The sequence below is a fragment of the Pipistrellus hanaki genome (assembly GCF_964339955.1).
Source record: "Pipistrellus hanaki genome assembly, chromosome: 15".
In the NCBI taxonomy this organism is placed as follows: Eukaryota; Metazoa; Chordata; class Mammalia; order Chiroptera; family Vespertilionidae; genus Pipistrellus; species Pipistrellus hanaki.
The window spans coordinates 51,774,763-51,789,529 of NC_140517.1; the positions used below are offsets into that span (position 1 = coordinate 51,774,763).

A 14,767-nucleotide genomic window follows, 5' to 3' on the forward strand; every position below is an offset into this window, starting at 1 on the left:
AGAAGGAAGAGGCGGAGGCCGTGCAGTAACATTCCCCTTTAATAGCCTGGTGGGACCTCCAGTGGTGGAGGAATGGGGTGGCGGGCCCCCAGCCACCCAGTCCCCTTGGCCACCCACCCCAGAGCCCAGAGTGGGAGGCTGTATGGCACCCAGCAGGGGGCTAGACAAGCCAATTCATTTCCCATCGCTGAGCGGGTCGGGAGGAGGCAGCTCCGACCGTAATCACGTGGTGGTTAAAAAAAAAATAACTAGGAGCCGGTGACAGGAAGGGGAGGCAAGGCTAGGGCATGGAATTACCCCACCTGCGGCCCCCATCCCCCACCTGTGGCCCCCAATAAATATTTGCAGGGGACGCCGGGGCGGGTGGCCCTGGCAGGGGTGGGTGTGCGCCGACCCTATTTCAGGCAGCGCTCAAAGTAGGTGGAGCCGATGTAGCCACCTCGCATGGATCGCTGCACGTTCTGCTCAAACAGTCGGCGGTTGTTCTGCAGGACCTCAGCAGCTTCCTTGTTGAGTGGGTCTTCGGGGTTGGGCTCCTGTGGCCAGTATGAGTGGGGGGGGGAGGGGTGTCAACAGGCCTGAGGGGCAGGGGGCCAACCTCTCAAGGCCTACCCACCACCCCTACTCACCAAGAAGAGATACTGCAGGCCATAAATTATGGAGTTTATCGTAAGGACTGGCTTCCAGTCCTCTCTGTGGGCAGAGAGCATGAGGTTCAGGGGCCGGTGGGTGGGTGGCTGCCACAGGCCCTGCCAGGACTGGCCAGGCCCAGGGCACAGGACAATGTGGCTATGAGGCTGGGGGAGGGCGCACGCAGAGGTGGCACAGGCCAGGGAGAAAGTCAAGGTCAAGCCACAAGGAAGGAAACAGAAGTGAAGAGACACAGGGACAGAGCACGTGGGAGGAAAGGGATGGACACTGGGTCAGTGCAAGGCCGTGGCGGGGCCTGGCGGGCAGGGCTGGGGAGCGCAGGGGCGGGCCAGGCCTTCACCTGAGGATGTTGAGGCAGACGTTGCCCTCGAGGTCAATGTTGGGATGATAGACCATCGTCTCACACTTCACCTTGGGGGGGTCATGCGGGTAACCCTGGCCCACCTGGGTCCGGGAAAAGAGGGAGGTGGACAGGGGCCCCCAGTGTCTGGCTGGGCCTCAGCCGTTGCCTCCGCAGCTCAGGGGCCACCCTGGCCCACCTGAGACTCACCTTAAAACTGAACACAAACTTCCCGCTCTTGTAGAAGCCCTGGGAGGGGAGAGAAGGAAAGCCTCAGAGCGCCATCCCTCGGGGCCTGGCAGGGGAACCAGGTCTCCCTCCTCAGATGGGGCCATGGCCCAGCCAGGGCCTGGGTGTCCGGCCGGCGGGGTGTGTCCTCACCTCATCAGGACAGATCACCAGCTTGAAGTTGAGGAGGTCGTCGGGGTCTGAGAAGCTGATGTCACAGGTCTTGGGCAAGTTCAGCTCGTTTATGTCTGGGTTTGTAGTGCAGAGAAGGGGAACCAAGAGAGGCAAGGGGAGGAGAGGGGAGGGTGCTCAGCAGGCCCCATGGTCTCCTCCCTGGACCTGGGGCTGTGTCCTGGGCTGTGCCTCACACCCCCAACCCTCTCCCCAGTCTCCAAGCAGGATCTTCTGGCTCCACAGCACACCCCAAACATGCAAATTCAATGGTGCCTGTGGCCTTGCGTCTGCGGCTTCTTAACCTCAAGTCCCAAATCCCTTTACTCAACAGCTGGGCCCCCCAACCCAGCTCCTAGCAGCCTCCACTCCCAAGGGTTCCCCCAAAGCCTCTAACTACCTCAAACCCCAGGATCCGCAGCCATGACCCACTGTCTAGTGACTCTGCTAGTCCCCATCTGTCCACCCAAACCCAAGGACCCTGCCCCTCATACCCTAAGTCGTCCCTTCACCAATCCCGCGTCCCAACCCTCCATCCTGTCACCCCAAACCCGTGAGTCCCCAGCCTCCCCCACCTTCTACCACTCTTGTCTGCTTCTCTCTGGTACCCACCATCCCTTCCTCCTCCACCTGTCACCCAAACTCAGACCACACGGACCCCACGCCCTGAAACCTCCTCCGCCCCATCGGACTCTCCCTTCCCAGGGACCCCGGCATATCCCACGAAATCCTGCCCATTACTCTCCCTGCCACCCAGGTTCCCGCCCGACCCCGGGCTCAGTCCCCAGTACCAAACGCCTGGCTTTCTGAATATCCTCGATGCCCCATCCGGTGCCCCCCAACCTCTGAAACCCCGGCGACCGCATTGCCCCACCTCGGGTCCTCCATCCCCGCAAAGCCAGGCCCTGACCTCCGACCCGCTCCATCCACGGCCTCCCCAACTCGGAGCCCCCCGACCCCCGGCGAGCGCCGCACCCCGCTCCCGGCTTCCTCGTCGCCCCACCCCAGCCCGGACTTCCGACCCCACCCCACCTCCCGACCCCTACCCTTCTGGATCCGCAGCTGCGCCGCCGACGCTTTCTTGCTGCTGCCCTTGGTGCCGCCCGCCGACTCCTCCTCCTTCTTCTGCTGCTTCAGCGAGAACAGCTTGATCATCCTGCTGCCGCCGCCGCCGCCGCCGCGGGGCCCGGGACCCCAGCCGCCCGGCCCCCCGCCGCTGCCCGCGCCGCCTCCGCCACTCGGACCGGCCGCCGCGGCCTCCTCCGCTGCTGCCGCGGCCCGTCCGGCCTGCCGCGCCGCTCCGCGCCCACAGCGCGGCCCGCGTCGGCTCCCGTAGTCCGGCTCCGGCCTGGCCCGGCGCCTCGGCCTCGCTCGGCGGCGCTCGGCCCGACTCGGCGGTCCTCGGCCCCTCGCCCCGCCCCCACCGGCCGCTCCCCCGCCCCCTCGCCGCTCCGGTCTCTCAGGCCCAGCTGCGGACGCGGGCTCGCTGGGCCGCGCCGCCCGTCCGCTCCCTCGCCCCCTCCGTGAAGAGGATGCGGCTCGAGGTGAAAGGAGGCGGTGGCGACCGCAGTGGCGGCGGCCGTGTCCTGGAGGAGGCCGGCTTCCGCGGCAGCAGCGGCTTCGGCGCGGAGGTCCGCAACGGCCTCGGGCGCCCTAGTACTTCGGATATTTCCGCCTCCAGTCCGCGCTTCGGCTCTTCCCGCCCGGCCTGCGCTGTGCGCCTGCGCAGCCGCCGCGGTCCCCGCCCAGCGTCGGTCGGCGACGGGGCTGAGTTCAGGTTCCCTCGGCTGGGCTCGAGTATTTCCGCTCGTGCGGGGCGTCCCTCGGTCACTTCCGGGAACGCTCGCGGGTCCTGGCAGGGGACGGCGTCGCCGCCATCTTTAAGTGGGGCAGTCCGCATCGCTTGCGGTCCGGCCAGTCCCCCTGGCCCCACTGCAGACCGCGGCGGGGCGCAGGGGAGGGGGGGGTCAAGTGAGGCCCTTGCCCCGGTGGTCACAGACAGGGGCCTGGTGATGCCGGGGCTAGGGCCTGGGGTGAGGCCAAGGGTGTTGTCCCGAGGGTACGGGGTGGAGCACCCTCATGTCCCATCGCCAACCCCAACCAGCCGCTCGCGGAGACTCAGGTGGAGCTAAAGTAACTAAACATTATCAGCGAAGTGTAATAAGGGAAGACTGGGGGGCGGGGCCGCCTCAGCGTGGGTCTGAGGTTCTCGCGGCGCAGCCACGGGCGTGGTGGGCGGGCTCAGCCTCTCCTCCAATCACAGCTCCGCATGCTCCGGAGGGCGGGACGCAGCGGCGTGAGTGGTTCTGCCATTTCCGGTGTCACCGCGGGAACTTTCCGGCCGGTGAGGAGGTAGGTCGCCAGGGCAGGGCCGGGGTGGGCAGCTCTGGCGGGGCTTCCCTTTTTGGGAGACGCAGACCTCCCGGTCCCAGGCGCGCGGTTCTCAGCTCGGCGCAGTGGCCCTGACGCCCCCCTCCCGGGACGCACCGGCGTCCACCGCACCCCCGTCCTCAGCGCAGCGAGTTGCCGCCGGCCTCCGCGGAGGCTCTGCCCCGTGAGCGCCGGTACCCTTGGCGCCCGGGCCCGATGGGCTGACCCCAGCAACTGCCCCTCCTTCCGGCCTCCATGCCGCCGACCCACATGCGCCCTGCAGCCCCCTGGCCGCCCAGCCTCGCAGCCCCGGCGTCCCCTCTGGAGCCCAGAGAGCCGATCGCTGGCGAGGCGCTGGGGTACACGCCGGCGGTCTCAGGCTGCAGACACTCAGCCCTTCCCCTCTGGCCCTTCCTCTCAGTTCTTGTTAGCCGCTCTGCTTTGTCGTTTTGGCCTCCTCGTGAGGTGGATGGATGGCCATCTTTTTCCAGCCGAGGTCTCAGGGGGAACCTTTTGGCCAGCCTGGCCAGTTGCTGAGGCCCCTCTGGGCACAGGGGCACAGGTTATTGGAGAGGTGACGCTGGACTGGCCAAAGCTGGACTAGTGTGGTGTCTAACATCGAGACCTAGACTCAACCACGCAGGAAATTCGGGTGAAGGAGGCCATGGGGGCTGGACCAGGAAGGGCGTGAGGGGATGGCCGAACTGAGGCAGCGGCTGGACTGGAAGTGGTCTTTGTCACCCTTGTGTCCGCCCAGAGGGCACCGGTGGTTTGCCGGCGGAGGGCCTGCAGCCTCTGGGAGGCAGCCAGCGCTTGGCACGAGCACAAGCCCCGAGGGAAGCCGGGCCAGAGCCTCAGGGAGGGCAGAAGTGCAGCCCAGGGGCTGGGACCTGGCCTGGGGCCTGCCACCGACCCCTGTTCCCATAGGCCCTATGCCATAGGGGAATGGGGGAAAGTCCCGCAGGTTGTGTTTCCAGATAGAATCACCCAGCTTTCTCACCTCAGGGACGTCTTCCCAGGTTTAAGGATTGACAAAAACATGCCAGGCTGTGTCTGGGCTGCAGGGGAGAACCAGCTGTGGGGTCCTGCGGCAGCTGGCTAGGGCAGCGTGTGTGTGTGTGTGTGTGTGTGTGTGTGTGTGGAAGGCATCTCGGGTGAACTGCACTGGAGCCATGGAGGAGGCACCCACAGACGTGCAGCTGCTGCCAAGAGCATCTCTGGGGGTCACGGCGCTCGGGGACCGCGGGGTCGCAGCGGGAAGGGTGGGTGTGTGTTGGAGAGGGCCGCGCAGTGGGTGGCATTGCGTGCGTGGACACCCAGACTCAGGTTCCTTCTGTTTATTGAGCATCTACGGGCCCGCCGGCTGGCACCTGTGCGGCGGAGGCCTCACCGCCCTGTGAGGCCGGGGTGTCCCCTCCCCACGTGGGCACAGGCCCGAGGTGGGCACGGGGTCGGGAGCGCCGCTACTCCGCGCTGTGGACACGCAGGTGCTGGATGAGCCGGGTGCTCTGGCCAAAGCGCCGGCCGCACTCGGCGCAGGCGAAGGGCTTCTCCCCGGTGTGGACGCGCAGGTGCTGCGTGAGCGTGAGCGTGGGCCGCTGGCGGAAGGCCTTGCCGCATTCGGGGCAGGCGAAGGGCCGCTCGCCGGTGTGGGTGCGCAGGTGCTGCGTGAGCCCGGACGCCTGCGAGAAGCGCTGGCCGCACCCGGGGCAGGAGAAGGGCTGCTCGCCCGTGTGCACCCGCCGGTGCCCCTCCAGGCGCGCGCTGCGCACGAAGCCCTGGCCGCAGTCCCCGCAGACAAACGGCCGCTCGCCCGTGTGTGTCACCCGGTGGCGCAGCAGGTGCGAGCTGCGGCTGAAGCCGCGGCCACACTCGCCGCACACGAACGGCCGCTCCCCCGTGTGTATCTTCTGGTGCCGCAGCAGGTTGCTGCGCTGGCTGAAGGCCTTCCCGCACACGTCGCAGCGGCCACCTCGCACTGCCCCGCCGCCCGCATTGGCACAGCCTCGGCCCCGGCTCGGACCCTGGGGGCCTGGCCAGCGGGCAGTGGCCATGATGGGGCCTGCGCCCTGGTGGGGATCCTTGTCCGGGCGCTCCTCACCTCCCGGGAGCCCGGGCGCGTGCGAGGAGCCACCTTGAGGGAGGCCGGCCACACTGCGGCCCCAGGGGACGTGGCGGTGGGGGCTCGCAGTACCCAGGCCAGCAGAGCCGCCGTCCATCTGGTGCGCAAGCCCTGCATTGCACAAGGGGATCCAGTGCGAGACAGTCCCCTGTGCCCGAGCACCCAGCCCGGTGCGCAGTGTGAGCTGGAGGCTCCCGGCTGACCACGGAGGCAGACAGGGCCAGGGCGGCAGGGAGTGACAAGGGCACGGATCTTGCTTGAGGAGGAAGACTGAGAAGCCGGACAAGCTTTCCGGGTCTCACTCAGTTTGCAAACATCTCTCTAGAAGGGCTGTGGCCCAAGGCCAGCTGTCCAGGTGGGCGAGTGCCCTCCCCAAAGCACAGGGCCGGCGGGTGTGACCGGCCCCTGAGGGACAGTGAGAAATGCAGGCTGTGGGTGCAGGTTGGGGCCCAGCTCCATGGAAACCTGAACGTGGGGGCTGTGAGGTGCCTGCATGAGACCTGACAGGGTGGGGTGGAGAGGTGTCTGAAGAACAGGAGGAGCCCCAGCCACACTGAGCTCCGCAGCAGTCGGTGCTGGACGAAAAGCTGGTGACAAAGGCTCCTGAGAAGCAAGGCAAGGGGGCGGGAGAAGAGGAAGTCAGAGCAAGTGAGATCAAGGAGACCGCCTAGCAGTGGCTTCAATGGCGGGAAAATCCCAAGTTCTCAAGAGGCAGCTCCGTCACATAAGAGCAGATTACCCGTGCACAGCCAAAGTTACTTACGAGTAAAAAATAAAGAACGAGAAACAAACTCTGCAGAGGCCAAGGTCGAATTAGTCGAAGAATTCTAATACTGTAAATGGACAAGAAAGACCCACAGCCTGATCCATCTGGGCAAAGGATGCAAACAGGAAAGGAAGCTTCACTAACACTTCACCCACAAAACACGCGTAGTCCCTTCTGGCTTAGAGCTCCCCACACCCGGCAGCGGTGTGTGCTGCTGGTGGACATGAGGGAAGCCGGTATTGCAGGCTGCACCGAGCCGCACGTTTCCCGCACTTTGACCCGCCCATTGTGTCCGTGTCCCTGTCCGTGTGTGTGTGTGTGTCCGTGTGTGTGTGTATGTGTGTATGTGTGTATGTGTGTATGTGTCCGCGAAGGGACCTATGTATGTGGTTTCTCAGTCCGTCACTGAAAAGTGACCCAACGTCAGCAGGGGCCTGATGGACACAGTAAGCGTGCGCACAGTGGGGCCCTGGCTGCTCAGGTGCCAGGGGTGGAGCAGGGTGCATTCGAGGGTTTTTGCTGGTGTATTTACACTCCGGAAGGACACACGTAATGCTGACTGCGGGGGAGCGGGGCTGTGTGACAGGAGGGGCATTCACCGAGGATTCCCCCGCCTTTCGAGTTTTCTAATAGGTGCGTTACTCAGAATATTCTCATGATGGGAATGCTGGTACACAGAGGTGAACAGGGAGCAGCCGGGCGCCCTGGTGGGGAGGCCCAGGTGGCTGAGGGACCCGTGTTTGAAGGTGGGAGCTGTGGCCAGGGCTGAGGGTAAGGGGGGCGGTCAGCCTAGGCCACCCACAGACCTGGGCTGCAGAGGGAGCACCCTGAGTGGCCCAGGGTCTAGATCAGGGGTCTTCAAACTATGGCCCTTGGGCCACATGCGGCCCGCAGAGGAGTCTGATCCTGCCCGCCAGGTTTTTTGGGCAGTGAGCACAGCCGAGGTGTTACAGTAGGAATTAGTAGTTCATATAGTCCGGCCCTCCAGCTCTCTGAGGGACCGTGATCTGGCCCCCACTTTAAAAAGTTTGAGGACCCCTGGTCTAGATGAACCTCATGGCAGGGTTTTGATGGGCTCTGGGGCAGCCCCTCACCCAGGACAACACTTAGTTCAGGGACAAGCAAGCTCCTACAGACAAAGGGCAAGCTGTCAACCATGCGACTAGTGGGAGGACTCGGCCCAGCAAACGGAGCTCGCTAACCGGTCTGGGAAGGAAAAGAAACTATTTCCAAAGCCTCTAGAGGGGTCAGCGTCTGTGAAACAGATATTATGGGAAAAGGAGGAGTTAGGATCCTTACTGATAACACCGCAGGTGGGGACGAGTGGAAAGCGATTTAAATTTGCTCTGACCTGAAGCAACAGTAAGACAACAATGAAATTCTTTTGTTTTTCTTTTCAGGAATAAAACCCCCAAAGATGAAGAGAAAAGGAAGCCCCCTGACCTTTCCTGCTCTGGAGAGCCGATGGGCAGATGCCTGCAGAGGCTGGCCAAGGTGAACAGAGTCAGCAGGGGACACAAACAAAACCAGCCTGTTTTACCCCAAAGATCCAAACAGTTGAGGAGGCAGAGGTACCAGGTACATCTGGCTGTGCGGGGTTAGGGGTGCCACGCAGGTCAGGGAGACAGTGTTAGAAGCAGGGTTAGGGCAAAGCTCGGACCAGCACTAGGCTCACTCTGCACAGAGCGCTGAGCGGACAGCGGGCACTGTTGTCTGGATTGTGGGTCTCCTCCCATCTTGGCAAAAGGCTGGGTTGAGGTAGGAGGCCAACAGAGGAAGTTAAGGGGTTAAGTGAAGTCCACACTGTGCTGAGCAGCAGCCTCTCCTGGGATCCAGCAAAAGGCTGGAATCTCCTCCTTGGAGGGCTCCAGTGCCCCAAACGGTTCAGCCAGAGGAACCTACAGAACCTTCACTGGCTCCCACTGACACCCCCCAACCCTTCCCCGCGCTCATATCCCCCAAGTTGTGGGTCTTCTTGGGGAGTGATGCCACCATGTGTTTAAATTTTTTATTTCATAGAGGAAGGGAAAGAGAGAGAGAGAGAAACATCAATGATGTGAAAGTATCACTGATCAGCCGGGACCGGTTTGGCTCAATGGATAGAGCGTCGGCTTGGGGACTGAAGGGTCCCGGGTTCGATTCCGGTCAAGGGCATGTACCTTGGTTGCGGGCGCATCCCCGGTAGGGGGTGTGCAAGAGGCAGCTGATGGATGACTCTCTCTCATCGATGTTTCTAACTCTCTATCTCTCTCCCTTCCTCTCTGTACAAAATCAATAAAATATATTAAAAAAAAAAAAAAAGAAAAAAAAAAGAAAGTATCACTGATCAGCTGCCTCCTGCACACCCTTTACTGGGGATCGAGCCCACAACCCTGCATGTGCCCTTGACCTGAATTGAACCTGGGACCCTTCAGTTCGCAGGCTGATGCACTATACACTGAGCCACACCAGGTAGGGCTTAAACACAAGCAGATGACTTGGAGAAACATAGACCATATTGGGAGAAGAAAACTTAAAACCAGTTACTGCTATTCTCAGAAATAAGGAAAGACAGTGTAACTATAAGGACAAGAGCAAGTGGCTCTAAAAAGGAGTGTTCAGGGAATGAACCGCCCCTGGGAATTAAAACTCTGCTGGCAGATACGAGCATCCCCTCAGGGGTCTGGGAGATATAGTGGAAGAACTTGTGAATGACCGAAGACAAAGAAAGGGATGAAGGTCCAAGCGAGAAGGTAAGAACTTTAGAGTCGGAACGAAACAATGAGAAGGAGATCCAAGAAGCCATTCCAGCCAGTGTCCCACGATTGAAAGTGCTTTTCAAGTGGCGGAGGCTCACCAACAGTGTGACAAAATGTATGAGAGCATTAATAAAATGGATGCTTAATCCAGGCAGGCTTCCGTGTGATGGGGAGTGTTAGACAGGTGTGTCTCAGAACATGACTTAAGTCTCACCAGCGTTCAGAGCAAGGTCTGTGTGAGAACACGGGAAGGAAGCAGGTCTGTGAGAACACGGGAAGGAAAAGAGACCAGGACCCGGTGATGTCCAGTCTGGGGCTGAGTGTCCCAGGCTGCTCGATCCGCACTGTCCAGGCCTCTTCTGCCCGCCCTGACTGCTAACCTGTCCTTGCCATTCCTGATCCTCCCTATGCTGACACCGAAGAGTTGGGCCACGGGGTGCCAGAGCTGGGAGGTGTGGGTTTGGGGCACAGGCTCAGGTCTTGGAGGTGTCCCTGGGTGGGGGAAGCAGCTGGAGGAGGGGCGTGAGGTCAGCGGAGAGCGGGGCTTTGAGGCTAGGGGATGCTGAAGGTTGGTGCTGAGAGGGATGGTCCGGGGCGAGGGGGAGCAGGGCTAGGAATGGGATAGGCAGATGGGTTTCTGCCCACGCAGAGCCCCCCTCCCCCCCCCCCCCTGCCCCGTCTTACCTGGAGAGGGGATGCCCCCAGCTGCCTCTTCCCACAGGGCCCCAGGTTCCCTCCGGGGGGACCCGCAGGCCCAGGCTCGCTGTGGAGAGAGGCCTGGTCCAGCGACGTCCCACAGGCCTGAAACCAGCGGTCACTGCTCATCTTCCCTGCTCGGCCCGGGAGGACCTACCCCCCACCCCTGGCTCCAGCTGGGCTCACCTGGGCCTCAGGCAGGAGAGTGGAAGCGGCCGCCTGGGGGTTGACCGGAGCCTCAGGATCCAGAAACTCTGGAGAGGAGGGATGGGCCTAGGTGTCCCGAGGTTTCCCCCCAAGACTCCCCCCAGTGGAAGCCAGGTACTGGGATCCAGTGGGGTGAGAGCTGGTTGCAGGGCGGCTCCAGGGCCCCAGCTTGGAGGAGCTGTGGCCGGAGGTGGCTCAGGTCTGTGCCCTGCACCCTGCAGGCCTGTGGGAGCTGGGCGTACAGACTGAGGGGGGGAGAGGGGCTGCACAAGGACTGCACAGGAGTGGGGAAGTGGGTGGTCAACTGTGGCATCTGCCCGGGAGGTGTGCAAGAGAGGGTCAGGCCCCAGCACTTTGGGGTGCTCCCTCATCTGCACCCACATACCCCCAGCCTGCTGTGGCCTCCTCAGTGACCGGCTGACGTCCCTCAATGGGTCGCCTTGTGAGGGAACCCGCATGCCTCCCACACGTGAAACCCCAGCAGCTTGTCCCCGCCAGGGGAGGGCATGGAACAACTGACAGCTGCTGGCTGGGGGGGAGGGGCCGTGCTGGGGTGGCCCATCCATTAGGTGACGGCCCCGTGGGCTTCAGGATGTCCGGGCTAAGGTCCCAGGTCCATCCAGGTGGGCCTTGGGCCCTGCCTACCTTGCCTGTCCTCACCTGGGTCCTCTGTGACCTCAGGCTCCTTTTTCACCTGAAGTCTCGGTGGTGACCTCCGCGTGGTCCCCAGGGTTGTCTCAGGCCCAGGTTGTGTAGTCTGAGGCTTGGTTTGCGGGAGGGACTGGAAGTCGGAGGGCTCCACCTTCTCTGATAGCACCTCCTGCCCCTGTACCCGGACTGTGACCTGGTGAGATGCCCCTCTTATTAGGGGCTGAGGCAGGGAGACCCCAATGCAGGGCTTCAAGGTCTGGACTGACTAGGCCCTTCAGGGAACCCATCCCCTGGGGAGTGTGCAGGGGGGTCCTGTGTTGACACCTGCCCCCCTGGCATCCCTCCCTGTGTCCGTGACCTTTGTATAGGGCCCGCTGCAGGAGACCACTTTTAGACCATTTGGTACGTGTCTAGCTGAGCATGGCATTCCCGTTAACCCTGACCTCTGACCTCTGTTCAGGGCAAACGACTCACCCATCTCCGGGGTCCTGGCTCCCGGCACAGCCCCTCGACCAGGGCCACGGCCTCCTCGGGGCTGCCTGGCTGCTGCCCTCGCACTCGGGCCTGGACCTCGGGGGGCAGCGCGCCCAGGAACTGCTCCAGCACCAGCAGCTCCAGCATCTGCTCCTTGGAGTGCGCCTCGGGCCGCAGCCACCGGCGGCACAGCTTCCGGAGCCGGGCCTGGGCCTCTCGGGGACCTGCTGCCGCCTCGTAGTGGAAGTGCCAGAAACCCCAGCAGGCAGCCTCTGGGCCGGGGTCCCATGGGGAGGCCGCCTCCTCCTCCTCCACCTCCGAGTCCTCCGAGTCCTCCAGCTTCACCACAATGGGCCTCTTGTCTTTCCAGGCTGTGCGCCCGGAGGAGGACAGTGCCACCGGCCTCATCAGAAAGATGGCCTGGGCTCCAGGCTATTGACCCCAGGGGCGGAGGCGATGGGGCTGCTGCAATGACAGTGGAGTGAATGCTTATCGAGTGCATGTGCTGTGCCACCCTCCGTCCTGCCTGGGGGAAGGCTGATAAGACAGTGACACACAGGGAGGTGATTATGGGCCCTGGTGGAGCCACCAGCCCTGGCCTCTCTAGCTGGGTCTGCAGAATCTCTGGTCACCCCCAGCTCCAAAGAATGATTAGGCTCAGAAGTCACCTCTTCTCTGCCCTAAACCTGCTCTCTTTCTCTGTACATCCCCTCATCCCTGCCCGGTAGCTCTCTCTCTTACAGGTGAATGTCAACAGCACCCACCACCTGGGCATCAGCCCCACTACCACTGCCCTACGCCAGCTCATCATTGCACCACCCACTCCTCCACCCAGTCTCAGACCATTCCCCTGCCATCTTGGTTCCACCTGGTTTCCACAGGGCAGTCCCCCTCCACCTGTCGCCCCGGCACCTGTGCAGTCACCCGTGTGGCTCAGCCCCCAGGTGGCGTCCTTCCCCAATTCAGCTCCACCCTCTGGGCCCTGCTTATCGCGCCGTGCACATCATGGTGTCCTCAGGTTCCCGGGAGGTGAGGGGGAGCTTCCAGGGGCCCACACCAGCCTGCCACCACTGGACCGGAGACTGGCCTCGCCTCTTTGCCAGGTAACCTTGGCAGGTCACCGTGTCTCAATGAATCTGTCACCTGCAAATAAGGACGACCACCACTCTCTGTGCCCTCCGCTGTTCCCGCAGCTGTTAGGCGCGGGCTTTGTGAAGGAATCTATTCATTCAGGGTGTGGATCCGATTTCGGAGCCACCTGAGCCAACCCTCCGCCCCTCCAGGTCCCAGGTCAACCCCAAAACCCTGGGAGAAAGTTGGACTACCGCCCAGCCAGCACGGCTATGCGTAGATTCCTGAACTACATTTCCCAGAAGCCTTAGCTGGCAACTTCCGCTTTAGGGAACTCCGCAGGTCCAGGCACCGCCGGCAACCGGGGGCGGGGCGCCCGTCGCCCGTCGCCCTGGCAATGCTGTGACTGACGGGCCTCGGGCGACAGCGCCGGGCTCACCAGCAGGAGTGCCCAGGTCCCTGTCCTGCATTCCAGGTCCACAGGGGCAGCCGGAATCCACGGTCCGCACCGTCACCCGTCCCCGCCCAAGCCTTGTGGAGAGGCCCCCGCCCTCACCTCCACGCTCAGCGGCCGCGCCCGCTCTCCTGAGCATGCGCGCTCGCAGGCTGCCCCCCCAGCTGGACTATGTCTCCCAGGAAGCTACGCAGCATCGCCTCCTGGCCCTTCCCCAGCCCTCGCTTCTGTTTCCACTCTGTTCCTCGGGGTAACGTTATTCCAATGATCAGGTCACACTCCGGGCCGCCTCTTCCCGCGCTCCCCGCCTCTGATCCAGGCGTCGGGGCCCCCGGCGAGGTGCGCAAGCTTCTCAGGGGGCAGCTGACAGCAGCGCTGCCTTTCCCACCGCGCACGCCTCCCACGCCCGCCCTCTCGGTCCTCTGCGGCCCGTGTTCTGCACCAATCACGGCCCTCGCTAAGACAGCATCAGCCCGGGTCTCCATGGCAACCCCTGCGGAGCTTTGGGGAGGAGCACCTCTCACACACCCGCAGGGAGAGGAGAGGCTGGGCCCGGAGCTTTCTGGGAGTTGTAGTTAGACGGGCCCTCCCTGCGCGCGCGTGCGCATCGCGATGAAGGTCGTTTGTATTGGCTGGCGGTAGGCGTCCCTGCGTGTCCATGGTAACCAGTGGAGCCGACTCCGGTCCAGCGCAATCCCGGGGCGTCAGAAAAGCGATGGGTAAACGGGATGAGGGCGTAGGGAGGGGACTGGGATAAAGAGGGTGGGGGCGAGGGGAGGAGAGCGGGGAGGATGAGGAGTGACTGACTCGGGGCGGGGAGAGACCCAGGGTTTGGCAGGTGGGAGACTCCAGTCTGTGGACAGACAGAAGACAGCGGAGACCTAGAGGATGTGGTAAGAAGTCGGCCGGGGACTCAGGCCCTGGGAGGCCGGCGCGCCAGAATAATTAGCCACAGGGAGCGGGAGCAGTGAGGGGTGGAAGGGAGAGGAGGGACAGAGGGAGAGGGGGGTAGATTCACAGGGACCAGAAATGCAGACAAGGAGAGACAAGGGACAGACACGGATGCAGGAGGACACCAGATGGGAGAAGGAGACAGAAACAGAGGCACAGTAAGATGACTGAGTTTTCAGAGACTCAGAGAAGGTGACAGCAACGAGAGAAAGTTGGAGGGAGACTTGTGAGGAAAATACCCAAAACTTGACAAAGAGAACAAACAGATGACTGGGAGCCTGTGTGGCTCCTGCTGTTTTCAGCTACTTTGATCAGAGCCCAGACGCTGTGAAGGTAGATGCTACGTTGCAAAGGTGAATAGGATGCAAATGCTTCCTGTCCTGAGAAAAGAGAAGCCAGGGTTTGTGTTACTCTGTAAGACACAAAGCCGGACACCACACACCGCAGGCCGCCGGCTGCCCTCTAGGGCACTAATCCGACTGCAATTTAAAAAATATATTTTTATTGATTTCAGAGAGGGAGGAAGAGGGAGAGGGAGAGAGAAACATCCATGATGAGAGAGAGGGATCAAGCCCCCAACCCGGGCATGTGCCCTTGATGGGAATCAAACCCAGGACCTTTCAGTCCGCAGGCTGATGCTCTACCCACTGAGCCAAACCCGTTCGGGCCCCACTGTGTTTTTATTTAATATTTTGATCTTAAACCCTCTCTCTTGTTCCTTCGCTCCCATTTTTCTGGTACCACCTCTGTCATCCTAGTGCCTACCATTAAGCAAATCTATATTTGAGACCACTCACTTACCTTTTATTATTATTATTATTATTACTAGATAAACTTTATTGACAAAGTTATGGAAGCAGTGGGTCATCCAGCTGGC

At 62.2% G+C, this 14,767-nt stretch overlaps 2 protein-coding genes across 5 annotated transcripts; both read right to left on the reverse strand.

Moving 5' to 3' along the window:
- Window positions 1–21: 21 nt before the first annotated feature.
- On the reverse strand, window positions 22–2,770 carry UBE2M (ubiquitin conjugating enzyme E2 M). The gene is made up of 6 exons (XM_084906626.1): window positions 2,437–2,770; window positions 1,373–1,467; window positions 1,202–1,240; window positions 992–1,095; window positions 630–693; window positions 22–536 (listed from the first exon to the last, which is right to left on the reverse strand). The coding sequence occupies exons 1-6, from the start codon at window positions 2,543–2,545 to the stop codon at window positions 396–398; spliced, it is 552 nt and encodes a 183-aa protein (XP_084762752.1). The 5' UTR covers window positions 2,546–2,770; the 3' UTR covers window positions 22–395.
- Window positions 2,771–3,736: 966 nt separating this feature from the next.
- On the reverse strand, window positions 3,737–13,354 carry MZF1 (myeloid zinc finger 1). Of its 4 annotated transcripts, none has more exons than XM_084906422.1 (5): window positions 13,042–13,354; window positions 11,415–12,557; window positions 10,950–11,133; window positions 10,071–10,187; window positions 3,737–5,993 (listed from the first exon to the last, which is right to left on the reverse strand). In XM_084906422.1, exons 2-5 carry the CDS (start codon window positions 11,820–11,822, stop codon window positions 5,224–5,226), a joined length of 1,479 nt encoding a protein of 492 aa, XP_084762548.1. In that variant the 5' UTR covers window positions 11,823–12,557; window positions 13,042–13,354; the 3' UTR covers window positions 3,737–5,223. The 4 variants fall into 4 exon arrangements, with proteins under 4 accessions (XP_084762548.1, XP_084762547.1, XP_084762550.1 ...); XM_084906424.1 differs by lacking the exon at window positions 13,042–13,354 and adding an exon at window positions 10,269–10,336 and having other exon boundaries at window positions 5,458–5,993; window positions 11,415–13,035; XM_084906423.1 differs by lacking the exon at window positions 13,042–13,354 and adding an exon at window positions 10,269–10,336 and having other exon boundaries at window positions 5,458–5,993; window positions 10,935–11,133; window positions 11,415–13,035.
- Between the last annotated feature and the right edge of the window lie 1,413 nt (window positions 13,355–14,767).